General features: G+C 44.8%; 1 protein-coding gene across 3 annotated transcripts in view; it reads right to left on the reverse strand.

Annotated features, from left to right (window-relative positions):
• Positions 1-15496, reverse strand: part of FYCO1 (FYVE and coiled-coil domain autophagy adaptor 1) — a 52604-nt gene that overhangs the window by 16373 nt on the left and 20735 nt on the right. For 2 of the 3 annotated variants that reach the window (XM_081882906.1, XM_081882907.1), the window contains 6 exons: positions 13195-13287; positions 11806-11924; positions 9476-9643; positions 4137-4286; positions 3353-3552; positions 2674-2818 (listed from right to left, as the gene is read on the reverse strand). In XM_081882906.1, the coding sequence (XP_081739032.1) occupies positions 2674-2818; positions 3353-3552; positions 4137-4286; positions 9476-9643; positions 11806-11924; positions 13195-13287 (875 nt within the window). The remainder of the gene's footprint in view (positions 1-2673; positions 2819-3352; positions 3553-4136; positions 4287-9475; positions 9644-11805; positions 11925-13194; positions 13288-15496) is intronic. The other variant, XM_081882908.1, reaches the window with a different exon arrangement.

Here is a 15496-nt window from a genome sequence, read left to right on the forward strand (position 1 = left end):
TGCTTACCCCTGCACATTTTACACATTATCTATTAATGTTCCAGTTCTGGAACCATATTTTTTCATGTATTCCTTCACTCCATCCCACTCTTTAATTATTCTCTGTTTTGAATGGCCTCTAATGATTGCCATCAATTTTACCATTTCCACAAATTTTCTCCCCCTTCCAATTCTTCGCGATCAATATTCTGGCCGCTGCTGTTGTGTAAAGGAATACATTTTTCTTATCTCTGGGGATGTCATTAGATATTCTTATCTCTGGGGATGTCATTAGATACCCTGGTAAAAGGCCTGGAAACAATGCCTTATGAGGAACGGCTAAGGGAGCTGGGCATGTTTAGCCTGGAGAAGAGGAGGTTAAGGGGTGATATGATAGCCATGTTCAAATATAGAAAAGGATGTCACATAGAGGAGGGAGAAAGGTTGTTTTCTGCTGCTCCAGAGAAGCGGACACAGAGCAATGGATCCAAACTACAAGAAAAAAGATTCCACCTAAACATTAGGAAGAACATCCTGACAGTAAGAGCTGTTTGACAGTGGAATTTGCTGCCAAGGAGTGTGGTGAAGTCTCCTTCTTTGGAGGTCTTTAAGCAGAGGCTTGACAACCATATGTCAGGAGTGCTCTGATGGTGTTTCCTGCTTGGCAGGGGGTTGGACTCGATGGCCCTTGTGGTCTCTTCCAACTCTATGATTCTATGATTCTGTGATTAGGCCTAACAGAAAAGCCTCTGGCATTTTGATAAACGAAATCTGAAATAGTTTTTTCAGTTCCTCATATACCTCGTTCCGTTTTTATTTTTTTTACAATTTTACATCCCCACCATGTATGATAAAAGGTTGCTTTACTCACAAAACTCATTCAGTCAGCAGTTTTGCCACTGGCATCAAAACTTTGCTCTTTTGGTGTGAGCAAGCAAAAAAGGGAAGGGAGATTTGTGTGAGGCAGACACTTTGGGCAGGAAATGTGTGCTGACAAATGAAACGGCGAACCTGAAGCCTTGTCACTCTTAACCAGAAGTGTCTGTGGCATTCTCATGCCAGCTTCCTGTCTGACATTCAGCAGGCTGCTTCACATTGTGGAAACGAACAAACACTGCAATGCTGGGCACTTTGATACAGTTCTGATATGAGCAAGGCGGACAGGAATTATTAACAGTGTTTACAGCAGGGACTATGACTCCCATCATCCATGACCACTAGCCATGCTGGCAGAGCTGATGGGCCCAACATCTGGAGAGCCACTGGCTCCCCAACCCTGGTTCATAGGATTATAAACCCTGAAGGAATCAATGAGCCATACTAGTTCATACTTCTGTGGGCTACACGTTTAATTTTCCTTACGTAGGGTGAAACTACACGTTACCTTGGCAGAAGGAATGGGACTTGATTACACATGCCAATTCCTGCCTCCAAATGCTACCCCCCCTCAGCCACCCCCACAAGCCTTGATGAGCTCTGGTCTAGTTTATAAGCCTGACTGTGGGGAGGGAAACCTTTAAAACTGGGATTGCTAACCTTGACCGGGCCCATGGGCATATTTGCAAACTGTGGACACTGCTGTGGACACCAAAGGCACACTCCTCATTGCCAGTGGTTAGACTTGAACAAGTGTGTTTTCACTTTCTTCTTGGGTGATCTTCCTCAAGAGTGCAGCTGGGGAGGCAAGAGTTAACCTTCCTTCCCCAGCTACACTCTCCCGTGGACAACGGAGGGCTCTTTACCAGTGGAATAGCATGGGCAGGGCCACAGGGGCAGTTACTGGGGGGTGTAAAACTCTTAGGGGCACAAAATTTTAAAGAAAAAAAATAGTACAGTGGTACCTCAGGTAACATACGCTTCAGGTTACATACGCTTCAGGTTACAGACTCCACTAACCCAGAAATAGTGCTTCAGGTTAATAATAATAATAATAATAATAAATTTTATTTATATCCCGCCCTCCCCAGCCGAAGCCGGGCTCAGGGCGGCTAACACCAATCAAATATTAAACAGTCAAATAATCACACATTCTAAAAATTTCATTATAAAATTAATTAAAGTCAAATTAATGGCAACCGATTAAGCAAAGTTCTGTGCAGGTTGCCAGAAGAGGGAGTCAGGCTGCGCCCTGACCAAAGGCCTGGTGGAACAACTCTGTCTTACAGGCCCTGCGGAAAGATGTCAGATCCCGCAGGGCCCTAGTCTCTTGTGACAGAGCGTTCCACCAGATTGGAGCTGCAGGTTAAGAACTTTGCTTCAGAATGAGAACAGAAATTGTGCTCCGGCAGCGCGGCAGCAGCAGGAGGCCCCATTAGCTAAAGTGGTGCTTCAGGTTAAGAACAGTTTCAGGTTAAGAACGGACCTCCGGAATGAATTAAGTACTTAACCTGAGGTACCACTGTAGTAGTAATAATAAATAAAAAATAGTGCACCCTCTGCCTCACACAGAAAATCTCCCCATGTTCGCATGGGTAGACTGAGGAGAGGATTTGGGTGATGGCTGATTGCTATGGCGCCCTCTGCATAGGTTGAGCTATTGCCCCTTCATTCCAGCCTATCGGATGAGCGGTGCCAAGGATACTTGCCCTGGGCACCAGAAATCCATGCTGCGCCACTGCCCTTTACAAGCCTAATCTACTTTGGAACAGATTGTGTGTGTGTGTGTACACATGTGTATAAATTATGCTTACTCACAGATCGGTTATACCATGGTCCAAAGATTCTTCTTCAGTTTGGCTTTCATTGTGAACTGAGTTGTCTTCCTTTATCTGGCCCACTTCCTCGTCGGTGATTATATCAAACACGGCATCATCTGTGGGTTTAGAGGCTTCATTTGTAACTGTACCACAACAAAGGACACAAAACAAGAAAGTGTTATTATGCTGCATATAAAGTAAGACAATGTAATTTCTCAGTGTTCATTATAGACTTATGGGACTTGAAGAAGAAGAAGAAGAAGAAGAAGAAGAAGAAGAAGAAGAAGAAGAAGAAGAAGAAGAAGAATTAGGGGAGGAGGATTTTGGATTTGATATCCCGCTTTATCACTACCCTAGGGAGTCTCAAAGCAGCTAACATTCTCCTTTTCCTTCCTCCCCCACAACAAACACTCTGTGAGGTGAGTGGGGCTGAGAGACTTCAGAGAAGTGTGACTGGCCCAAGGTCACCCAGCAGCTGCATGTGGAGGAGCGGGGAAGCGAACCTGGTTCCCCAGATTATGAGTCTATCGCTCTTAACCACTACACCACACTGGCTCTCTGGACATCAAGCGCTGCCATCTGTACCAAAGCAGACACAACGATAGAATATGAGCTGAAGTCCACAGCAGATTCTTTTCCAGGAAATTTAATCCCATTTATACACAGGAAGGACTCACCCATAACTCTATGGACCAGGGACAATGGTGAGGCTAGCAGGCTTGATGGTGGTTCTTCTTGGCTTGCATTTGATCCAGAATCAACTGAGATGGCACTTGCCTTTTTAAAGCAAGCCCGGCAACAGCGCTCCTTCTTGCCAGTATGCTCTGACATGGCATAGTTGTTGCAGCAGTAGTAGCAGAAAATGCGCCCACACATTCTAAAAATAATGGAATTTTAAAAGAGAAAAGAAAAGAGTTCTTCATGTCAAAATGAAGGCATTTAAGGGATACAATATCCAACATGCAGAAAGCAACATTCTTCATAATATTGCCAATCTGGATTCCCTTTGAAGTCAATGGAAGAAAACTGTGTTTTATCCAACATTGAGTAAATCCATTGAAATTAACAGACATGACTAATTTAGGCCCATTCATTTTGATGGGTCTACTCTGAGTGTAATGTAATTGGATGCTGAGTTAAATATACACCTGAAAGGCCAACTATATCAACCCATTCCCCAAACCAACAATCCTCTATAAAGTAATTCCTTTATATAACATTGGAGAGAGATTAATGGTGAAGCAAACCAGTGATAATTTGGATTGTCATTTTTTCCAGATTGAGATGGGGTCGAGTCTGGAAAGATCTCCATATCCACACAAACAATGCTTTTGTCCCACAGTCTTCTCAAACAGAAACCACAAATGCATTATGAATGCCAATTAAGGTAGAATTTGCTGTAATTCCAAGTGATGCTCTTTACAATGGCACTATTTAGAAAAGTCACCCCTACAAACTGACCTGCAATGATGGCGGCGATTCATCCAGCCAAATTCTTTCTTACAGTCTAGGCAACAGCTTACTTCCGCATCACCAAGCCATCTTTGTGCTGCAGTGAGTTTCTGCTGGAATTCCAAAGCATCCGACTTCTGCCAAAGGGCATCCTTGTCTCTTTAAAAGGTGTGCATAAAGAACAATTCATCATCTGTGAGTTTAGGTTTTAATAATTTAACCCCAGCCCATCACAGGAAAAACAAATTTCCCCTATTAAGGCAAATATCATTTAAATACAATGGATTCTTAGCTAAAATTCTGGTTGGACGCCATGCTTGTGTGTTTGCAAGCATTCCATATATGACACTGAGCAAGACCATGTGGGTGGGTACAAAAGGAAGACAGCCCATATAAACAAAATATAGCCTCTCAAGACCATTTCCCTCTACTGTTGCTGGCTGTGCTTCAATCTTTCACTTTTATAAGATCTAAATAATAATAATACATTATCTATTGCATTTTATCATGAAGAAACTCTGAAGGTCTGCCAGAGAACTGAAAGGAGGAGGGAGGGTAGCACCGGCAGCCACAAATAATCGCCTGGCTAGCAGATCAAGCCAACATTTGTGAACCCACATGGCAAGCAGTTTTGGAAACTGAGAAGAGTGTCAGAAACAGTTTGTGAAATGGTGTTGGGGTGAGGTGAGAATCAGTTATCTTAAAGTGGTTTTTTTGTTTTAAACAGATGAACCACAGCACTAGAGAGCCAGGGCCATTATGGTTCCTACAATGAGATGGTTTTAAACGTTACAGTTTTAGTAGGAACACAGGGCATGTTAGTAACACGTACCGATAACATGTGAAGTAGACTCATAATTATGATCGAGTAATGATTACAAATGTCAAAAAGGTCAAAATCTCCCATCTTTATACCATTTCAGACCTTTGTTAACAACAATAACAACAACAGAAACAAAAGTGCAACCGCATGCATGTTTACTTGGAATCAAGTCGCACTAGTTTCAATGGGACTTATTTCCAGGAAAGTGGGAATAAATCAGGGAGGGTAAACCTGTAAAGATGAGCAAAAACTACACACATATATGAAAGGGAGACTTATTAAACATGCATTGCTCAAATTTCTTTAGGCCTTCTGTGTTAGATATTGTTTGGGGGGGGGATGTATTTCTCTGTTTAAAATGTCAAGTGTGACCCACAAACCACAGGACTTAACAAGTGCTGAAGTAATTGCAAAATATGTGGTGAAGATGTATCATTAAGAAGCAAGGTGTGATGCCACTGCCGAGAGAACATTACATTGCATAGAATCTACCACAGTTGCACAGGAAACAGAAACAAAGATGGTTCAGTTTGCAAGTAGCCAGTTCTTCTAAATGCCACCAGCAAAGTAACTGAGAACGTAAATGAGTAAAGCTTCTCGGATGGGGTGCACTATTGGCCTCACCACAAACCCTGGGGTCATATTCGTGCTGGAGGTGTGTTGAGCTAGTGATACAAGCAAATTGGCCAGTGCAAAGATTTAGGAGCCGGTGGCCTTAGCTATGCTCCACCATTAGAATCGGAAACCCACAATTTTTTTTTCATGAAACACTAGGGCAGTGGTGGGCCCGTGGTCCTCAGAAGTTGGACCCCTCCAAACCAGCCCCATCTTTCCTGGATGATGTCAGGGGCTGGAAAGTTCAAGTTGCAGCAGTGCCGAATTTAAAAAAGGGGTCACTTTTTGATGCAAAGGACAAATCAGGAGTACACTTCAGAGTGTGCTCCTGACCCTTTCCTTTGAAACTGAGTCACCAGGTGTCGTGGTGATGCTGGGTGATTGACAGAGGGCGGGCCTCGACCACCTGTCAAAATGGCCTGTGGGTTGTCTGTAGGAGCTTTGGATCCAGCCGTTTAGCTGGATCAGATTTGCGGCTCATGCACTAGGGCTTGGTTCTCCAGCTTGCATTTTCCATGGCCCAGACTGCTATTTGATCCATGCGATGGTCATCTCCAGGCTTGACTACTGTAATTCGCTCTATGCGGGGCTGCCCTTGAAGCTGTCCCAGAAACTCCAGCGGGTAGAGAATGCTGCAGCGAGGCTCCTCACGGGGTCTCTGCCATGGGAGCATATTCACCCAGTGCTTTTCAAGCTGCACTGGCTCCCGGTGGAGTACAGGGTCAGATTTAAGGTGCTGCTTTTGACCTTTAAAGCCCTTCACGGCCTAGGACCCTCGTACCTACGGGACCGCCTCTCCTGGTATGCCCCACGGAGAGCCTCAAGGTCCATAAATAACAACACCCTAGTGGTCCCAGGCCCTAAGGAAGTTAGATTGGCTTCAACCAGAGCCAGGGCCTTTTCAACTCTGGCTCCGGCCTGGTGGAACGCTCTGCCTCATGAGACCAGGGCCCTGCAGGATCTGATTTCTTTCCGCAGGGCCTGTAAGACAGAGTTGTTCCGCCTGGCCTTTGGCTTGGAGCCAATTTGATTCCCTCCCTCTCTCTTTTTTTTCTTTCTTTTCCTTCTCCTCCTGCGATGAGGCTACATTTTAATATTTTAATGTTCCATTATTTTAATGTTGTATTTTATTTTTGTTTTTAAGTTGTAATCATTCATCTTGTTTTTATTATTGCTTGTAAGCTGCTCTGAGCCCGGCCTTGGCTGGGGAGGGCGGGGTATAAATAATAAAATTATTATTATTATTATTATTATTTTCTATGGTCACTGCTAGATTTTTTGCAGAGGCTGCAAAGAGCCAGAGGTCTACTGTTCCTGCTGAATTAGTATAGATGTAACACTAGGTATCACTTCACAATACAGTGGTACCGCTACTTACGCGCACCTCTGCTTACGTATACTTCGGGAAACGCACACGGCAAACCCAGAAGTGTTTTTCCGGGTTTCGCCCCATGCGCATGTGCAGAAGTGCTCTACCGCACCGTGCGCATGCACAGAACAGGCACCTCCTATTGCGAAAACCTTGGAATCTGACCAGAACTCCGGAACAGATACCGTCCACAAGCGGAGGTACCATTGTACATAGATGAGCTACCATTAGTGCAATTTTTTACTCCTTTTTTCCCCTTAAATAACAACAAAAAATAGCTTAATAGAAGCCTTAGTCTTAAGAAGATTCCCTACATATTAAAAAAGGTAAAGGACCCCTAGATGTTTAAGTCCAGTCAAAGGCGACTATGGGGTTGTGGTCTCATCTCACTTTCAGGCTGAGGGAGATGACGTTTGCCCACAGCTTTCCAGGTCATGTTGCCAGCATGACTAAACTGCTTCTGGGGCAACGGAACACTGTGACGGAAACCAGAGCGCATGGAAATGCTGTTTCCCTTCCCGCTGCAGTGGTACCTATTCATCTACTTGTACTGGCACGCTTTTGAACTGCTAGGTTGGCAGGAGCTGGGATAAAGCAATGGGAGCTCACTCCATCACGCAGATTTGAACTGCCAACCTTTGGATCGGCAAGCCCAAGAGGCTCAGTGTTTTAGATCACAGCTCCACCTGCGTCCCTTTTTCCTTACATATTAAGGATTGCACAAATGCAGTTAACTTGCACTGTTTTCGTGCAGGCATAGAGAAGCTTGAGCAGCCTCAGGACCATGGGAGTGGAGGGAGACATTTAACTATCCTTCCCTGCGACAACCCCTCTCTGAAACTGCTGTTCGCATTTCGAGGGGAGCACCGATTGTTGCTAAGGGAAGCTTGCCCTGAAATGCAAACAGCAGCTTTGGAGAGCTGATCTTCACTGGATTTTGCCAGGAAACTGAATAGTAGCTTGCATGAAGGTAGGCAATTTATGTTGATTTCCTGAGTTAGTTTCACCTTTGATATTAATGGCGAAATGACAAAGAAATGAGCACATGTATTTCCCCCATCTTCCACTGGAGTGAATGGGGGCATTGGAAGCGTGGGAGCTTCCATCGCCTGCAGAAGATCACTGGATCAGAGACACTGGTTGATCTAAAACTCCACAGGGCATTGATGTGAATGAGGAGCTCCATGCAAATAATCCACTAGCATTTGAGAAGAGCAGGGTAAGCGCCTGCTGCACAATATTCTACACTCACATTGGAACCACATGGCGCTTTGGTTTTTAAAATTCTGTGTCAAAAAATACTAAATCAAATAAATCCTACATGTGAAAGAGGTTTCAATCAACAGGTGACCACAGGTTGGGACATGAGCGCCACCTTGTGGTTTACAGGCAAAAGCGCTGCTTTCAATGTTTTTTCGAAGTCCCTCCCTCCACTGGAACTCAAGTTTCAATTATGGCAAGCCAAAGAAGGGGAAATCAGACACTGCAACAGCAATAGCCAAGGGGACACACACAGATTCTCTCTGCAAATTGCCTGAAGGGTTTTTGGATCCCCTAACTGCTGGTGGTGCCAGCCCTCATTGAGGGTGCAACCTGCAGTATCTTGATAATACTTCCTATCAGTGAATACTTCCTACCAGCACTGCTGCCACCATGTCTCCTGAGCACCTAGGGCTCAAGTAACAACTCTGGCCTTTCTAAAGGTAGAACAGTATCATATCCATATCTTTAACAGCCTTGTGGCTGCAAGGCATTACTCAGTAACAGCGTTTCCTGCCCTGCCAGGAACTGCTGTGATCCAGCAAGTGGGTCTTCATACTGAGTTATGGAGAAGGTCAAAAGTTTGAACCACTGCAGGCCCAAGGAAGCAAAGACCGTTCCTAAATAACATCTTGCTTCCTTGGAGCTGTGGTTGAAGTATTACACTTGGTTAAGGGTTTGGATAGGGACGTGGGTGGTGCTGTGGGTTAAACCACAGAGCCTAGGACTTGCCGATCAGAAGGTCAGTGGTTCAAATCCCCGCGACGGGGTGAGCTCCCGTTGCTCGGTCCCTGCTCCTGCCAACCTAGCAGTTCGAAAGCACGGCAAAGTCCAAGTAGATAAATAGGTAACGCTCCGGCGGGAAGGTAAACGGCATTTCTGTGCGGTCCTCCGGTTCGCCAGAAGCAGCTGAGTAATGCTGACCACATGACCCGGAAGCTGTATGCCGGCTCCCTCGGCTAATAAAGTGAGATGAGCGCCGCAACCCCAGAGACGGCCATGACTGGACCTAATGGTCAGGGGTCCCTTTACCTTTTAAGGGTTTAGAAAGTCTGTCACTTCCAGCATTCCACAAAAGACCATAATCATGATTATCCTAATATCCTAAACACCATTTGCTAAGGAGTAAACCCAACTGAGATCAGTAGGAGTTACTTCTGATTTTGCTTGTTTAGGCTTACACTATATTTTTTTCTTTAGTTCTGCTGCAGAACGTGCCAAGGATCAAAAGACAAGATTTTTCCATCCAGGTTAGAAATATTTAACAATGAGGCTACCAACCTGAGAAGTTCAATTAACCGTTCTTCAAGGAACTGCTTTGTTCTTGTTAGGTCATCGAGTTCAGCCAGTAATTTCCTTTCGTTGCTTTCTTGGTTTGCTCTCGTCTTGCTGAGTTTCTCGCAGTAGTCTTGAATTTGCTCATTTGCTTTGTTGACTTCCATTTGAGCCCTTAAATATATATATATATCTATAATCTTTAACCATTCCTGACCTCAGTCATACCTCAATTAGTACTATGATTAATGTCTTTCCCACATAGCACAGCTATATCACAACACTGTTTCTAGTTTTCCTTCATTCTCAAGCGCATATAATGAATCATTAGAACCATGGCAGGTTTAAAAAAAAATAATGCTAGCTGTGGAGGAGAGAGCTTGTTTTTCATCTGGGGAAAAAAATGTAATTTTCATATATTAGACTTTTTAGATCTGGAGTCTTATTCTTTGTGCTGCAAACCTCAGCTGTTGCTGTGCTGAGGTCTCCTGAAACACCAACAGCCAGCTGTTTGTTGGTGCTAACAGAGAGCCCTGCATTGCATTTTGGAGTCCTGACAATCAGTAGATAGGTGGGCCTCAAAGTGCTATGACATCAGGTGTAGGGCAGGTGAGTGTGGCTTGACCAAAATGGCCTGGTGGGCCAAATGGAAATGTCTGGTGGAGCTAATTGGGCCCATGGGTCAGAGGTTGCCCACCCATGCTGAAAGATAAATCGGTATTACCATACTTTTCTGTGTACAGTGGTACCTCGGGTTAAGTACTTAATTCGTTCCGGAGGTCTGTTCTTAACCTGAAACTGTTCTTAACCTGAAGCATCATTTTAGCTAATGGGGCCTCCTGTTGCCACCGCTGCGCGATTTCTGTTCTTATCCTGAAGCAAAGTTCTTAACCTGAAGCACTATTTCTGGGTTAGCGGAGTGTGTAACCTGAAGCGTATGTAACCTGAAGCGTATGTAACCTGAGGTACCACTGTATTAGACAATGTATAGATGGTATATTACACCAGTGAAATTAGCTAAAATGTATAAGACAAATAATTAATGTTGGAAATGTAAAGAAAAAGAAGGAACATTTTATCATATATGGTGGGAATGTAAAAAAGTAAAGAACTTCTGGGAAATGATATATAATGAGATGAAAAAGATGTTGAAATATACATGTTTTTAAAAAACCAGAAGCATTTTTACTTGGTATTATAGGTCAGGACATTAATAGGCAAGATGTTAAATTGTTTTTATATGCAACAACTGCAGCAAGAGTATTGTTAGCCCAGAAATGGAAACAAAAAGAAATTCCGACGAAAGAAGAATGGCAGACGAAATTAATGGATTATGCAGAATTGGACAAAATGACAGGAAGGATTCGAAACCTGTGGGACCAGAGATTTACAGAAGATTGGAAGAAGTATATGAATTATTTGAAGAGCAACGGTAATCAACAAATTACAAGACGTTTTGTAAGGAGAAATACACAAAGTGTTACAAAGTAGAAAAAGAGAGAGATAAGAAATGCATACTGAGAGATTAGATTGGAAAATTTTCAGACAGGATTGATGGAAGTCAAAAATTTGAATAAGATGTATGTTCAATTACTGTTGAGAATGATATGTTAGAAAAAAAACTAATAAAAATCTATATATATAAAAAAGACAAGGTTTTTTTAACTGTAAAAGAAGGATATAAATTGGGGTGGGGGTGGGTAGTCTTATACACGGATAGTGATTTTTCTGATGCTGGCGATTGGTTGCAGGCATGAGTCGGAGCTTGTCAGCTGTGATTGGGTGGGAGAATGGAGTCTGCTGAGACTGCTGCTGTGGATTGGCTAGCGCTGCGGCAGTTGGGCGTGCAAATGCGGCTACTGTCAGTTCACCGGCAGATGCTCTGTTGCTTCTTCTGCATGTTTTGGTAGCGTTTATCAGCCAGGTGAGTGTTTTCTGGCATCCCCCCTGCAAATACCTGAAAAGCTTTGGGCATTCCCCCCCAAAAAACTCAACAACTTTGGGGGCAATCCTCCCCCCAAAAAGCTGAACAACTCTTGGCCGTCTCCCCCCACTTTCTAAAATTGTAGCCCCCCAAAATAGGGATCATGTTATACAGGGGGGCGGGTAATAGACGGAAAAATACGGTAATATCCTCCCGTACCGATTATGGTGAGGTTGAGGTTAAGCAATAGCAGCTTGCCTAAGGCCACTTAGCGAATTCAGGGCAAAAAGATTTAACGGAGAACTTTCTGATTTGTAGCTTAGCCTCCTATTGGTCACTACGCTACATCAGCTCTCTTTGCAAGATTTAAAACTTTTTATATAAAAAACAACAGGATAAACAAAGTTTCTACCTTTTTAGGTCTTCTTTAAGCTGTGTCACCTCCTCATCTCTTTTTTGCTGGGCTGCTTTGTACTCTGTCACCTGATCCATGGCCAGGTCCAATTCCGTGCACAGATCTCTTTTCACAGCCTAGGAAGATGATTTTAAAAAGGTAAATAACAAAGAGATGTATAGAAGGCTTTTCAGATTCCATTCAAAATCTTTAATAAATTTGCTGAGATCTGCATGGATGTGGTTGCAGGGTATATTCAAAGTGTTAACCTTTTGTTATCACCAAAGCCTTATAGATTTTCTAAGTAACAATTTTCCTGTATTTTCCCCAAATGGCTAGCAAAAGCTATATCTAAGTAACCACAGCTCAGTAATCACCAACAGTGGAAGCAGAAATGCTGTGTAATCCAAGCGCTATAGGTAGAATGCAAACTAATGGACACCCCATGACAGAGCAACATGTTTTTCCAAGTTTTTTTTTAAAGAATTGTTATAGTTTTATGAACTGATAAAGCAATTTTAAAAATACATTCAACACAATATAAAACGATAAAAACTATAACAATTCTTAAAAACAACAACACACTTGTAAAAACGTTGCTTTTTGCCCTTTTAGCTGCAATCAAGTGTACAAAAAGAGTCAAAACACAATTAAAACACAAACTAAAAACTCAATGGGTTGAGTTTGGAAAGCTAAAATCCAGATGGCTATATTCGTGCTGCAGTCTGATTTTCCAGTGTTTGGGCACCTGTTTCAACCAGAGGGCAAAAGGATATCAGCTGGACCCTGGGGTGATGGCAGGGTGATTAATAATAATAATAATAATAATAATAATAATAATAATAATAATAATAATTTATTTATATCCCACCCTCCCCGGCCAAAGCCGGGCTCAGGGCGGCTAACAAAATAAAATAAGACAACATTTTAAAATCATTTCATTAAAAAAAATACTTCAAATCAAATTGATGGCAACCATTGGGTAGAGTTCTGTGAGGATTGCCAAAGGAGGGAGTCAGGCTGTGCCCTGGCCAAAGGCCTGGTGGAACAGCTCTGTCTTGCAGGCCCTGCGGAAAGATGTCAAGTCCCGCAGGGCCCTAGTCTCTTGTGACAGATGATGTTACAGGGTGATCTATATGCATAAGGGAGATGATATGCCAAGTTTTATGCAGCTTGAAAACAGGGTTCAAGGGCATATTATTTGTTTTTAAAAAATATGTATGCAAGCACAGAACATGCTGGCTTGCACCTCTGTATCTTGGCCGTAGCTTCACCCCACCCACTTTTGATGTATTCAGGTTCCTGTCTGTTAAGTGTCGGTGCATATTCACCATTGAAGCACACTGTCAGCCTCAGAGACAGAGTTGCTTCCGTGAGTTTCTTATTTCAATCAGATCATGGACCAACCTGCAGTTCTTTGAGTGCTTCCTTTGCGACATGTGCTTGCTGGCTTTGCTCTTCAACTTCCCGCTTTAATTTTTCGCAGTCTTCACTGAGAGCCTGGCAGGACCCATAAAACACACATCAGCGTTGATTATTATTACTACAGTGGTGCCTTGCAAGACGAAATTAATTCGTTCCGCAAGTTTTTTCGTCTTGCGAGTTTTTCGTCTTGCGAAGCACGGTTTCCCATAGGAATGCATTAAAAATCAATTAATGCGTTCCTATGGAGACCGCTTGCCAGGCTGGCGGTGCGGAGAAGGGCTTTTCTCCCCACCGCAAGCCTTCAGCACAGGTCCGAGAACAGAGGGGAAGGCGCGCAGCGCTTCTCCTCTGTTCCCGGGACTTGCGGTGGGAGGAGGGTTTTTCCTCCCCACCGCCAACATTCAGAACAGCATTCTGAATGTTGGCGGTGGGGAGGAAAGCCCTCCTCCCACCGCAAGCCTTCAGGACAGGTCCGGGAACAGAGGGGAAGGCGCGCAGCGCTTCTCCTCTGTTCCCGGGACTTGCGGTGGGAGGAGGGTTTTTCCTCCCCACTGCCAACATTCAGAACAGCATTCTGAATGTTGGCGGTGGGGAGGAAAGCCCTCCTCCCACCGCAAGCCTTCAGGACAGGTCCGGGAACAGAGGGGAAGGCGCGCAGCGCTTCTCCTCTGTTCCCGGGACTTGCGGTGGGAGGAGGGTTTTTCCTCCCCACTGCCAACATTCAGAACAGCATTCTGAATGTTGGCGGTGGGGAGGAAAGCCCTCCTCCCACCGCAAGCCTTCAGGACAGGTCCGGGAACAGAGGGGAAGGCGCGCAGCGCTTCTCCTCTGTTCCCGGGACTTGCGGTGGGAGGAGGGTTTTTCCTCCCCACCGCCAACATTCAGAACAGCATTCTGAATGTTGGCGGTGGGGAGGAAAGCCCTCCTCCCACCGCAAGCCTTCAGGACAGGTCCGGGAACAGAGGGGAAGGCGCGCAGCGCTTCTCCTCTGTTCCCGGGACTTGCGGTGGGAGGAGGGTTTTTCCTCCCCACCGCCAACATTCAGAACAGCATTCTGAATGTTGGCGGTAGGGAGGAAAGCCCTCCTCCCACCGCAAGCCTTCGGAGGAGGCTGGCGATGGGGCGGAGAGCTCTCCGCCCCATCGCCAGGCTTCGGAGGAGGTCCGAGGACAGTGGGGAAGACGCGCTGCACTTCCCCGCTGTCCCTGGAGATTTCCCTATGGGCTTTCGTCTTGCGAAGGAAGCCCATAGGGAAATTCGTTTTGCGAAGCGCCTCCAAAACGGAAAACCCTTTCGTCTAGCGGGTTTTTCGTCTTGCGAGGCGTTCGTCTTGCGGGGCACCACTGTATTATTTTTAAAAAGAAGTTATCCGTTTGTCAAAACAAAGAGTTACACGGTTCCTCCCCTTCTTAAAGCTACATGCTTTAATAAATCTGAGGTTAACTATCACCCTTTTCAAGTATTCAAAAGCATGTGTGTGTGTGTTTTAGAGGGGGTGCCAAACTGAGCTTCTAAGGATACTCTGCTGAATATGCTTTGATACACAGGTCGCGATCAGGAGCACTGAGAAGACAAGGGTTGATAATGGGGGAGGCGTTTAGACAGATTCAGCCAAAACATGCTGTGAAGTCCTTTTCCAGGCCTTCATGCTAAATGTGCAAACACCAGGAGTGGAGGTGGTGGGGCCAATATGCAGGGATATCTGGTGAGAGATGTATTCCCCCTCCCCACTTTTCTACATACCTCAGGCCCAGTCGCTGTGCCAGCTTGGATCTGGCACAGGGATTGGGCCCAATCTGCCAACCACCCCAAATTTAGCTGCTGTGAGTGACCAGGTTACAGATGCAGCAGTAGCTCTGCCATTCCACAGAGCCTGGGCGGTGGCGGCGACAAATTTAGATTGCAAGTTTTCAATGCTTTTAATTCTTCATTTGAGGATTCTTATAACCATGACACTATAAAACAACCACTAAAGGTAAAGGGACCCCTGACCATTAGGTCCAGTTGTGGCCAACTCTGGGGTTGTGGTGCTCATCTTGCTTTATTGGCCGAGGGAGCCGGCGTACAGCTTCCGGGTCATGTGGCTAGCATGACTAAGCCGCTTCTGGAAAACCAGAGCAGCACACAGAAACACCGTTTACCTTCCTGCTGGAGTGGTACCTATTTATCTACTTGCACTTTGACATGCTTTCGAACTGCTAGGTGGGCAGGAGCAAAGACCGAGCAACGGGAGCTCACCCTGTCGTGGGGATTTGAACCGCCGACCTTCTGATCGGCAAGTCCT

The sequence above is a fragment of the Podarcis melisellensis genome, assembly GCF_964234715.1.
Source record: "Podarcis melisellensis genome assembly, chromosome: 12".
Lineage (NCBI taxonomy): Eukaryota > Metazoa > Chordata > Lepidosauria > Squamata > Lacertidae > Podarcis > Podarcis melisellensis.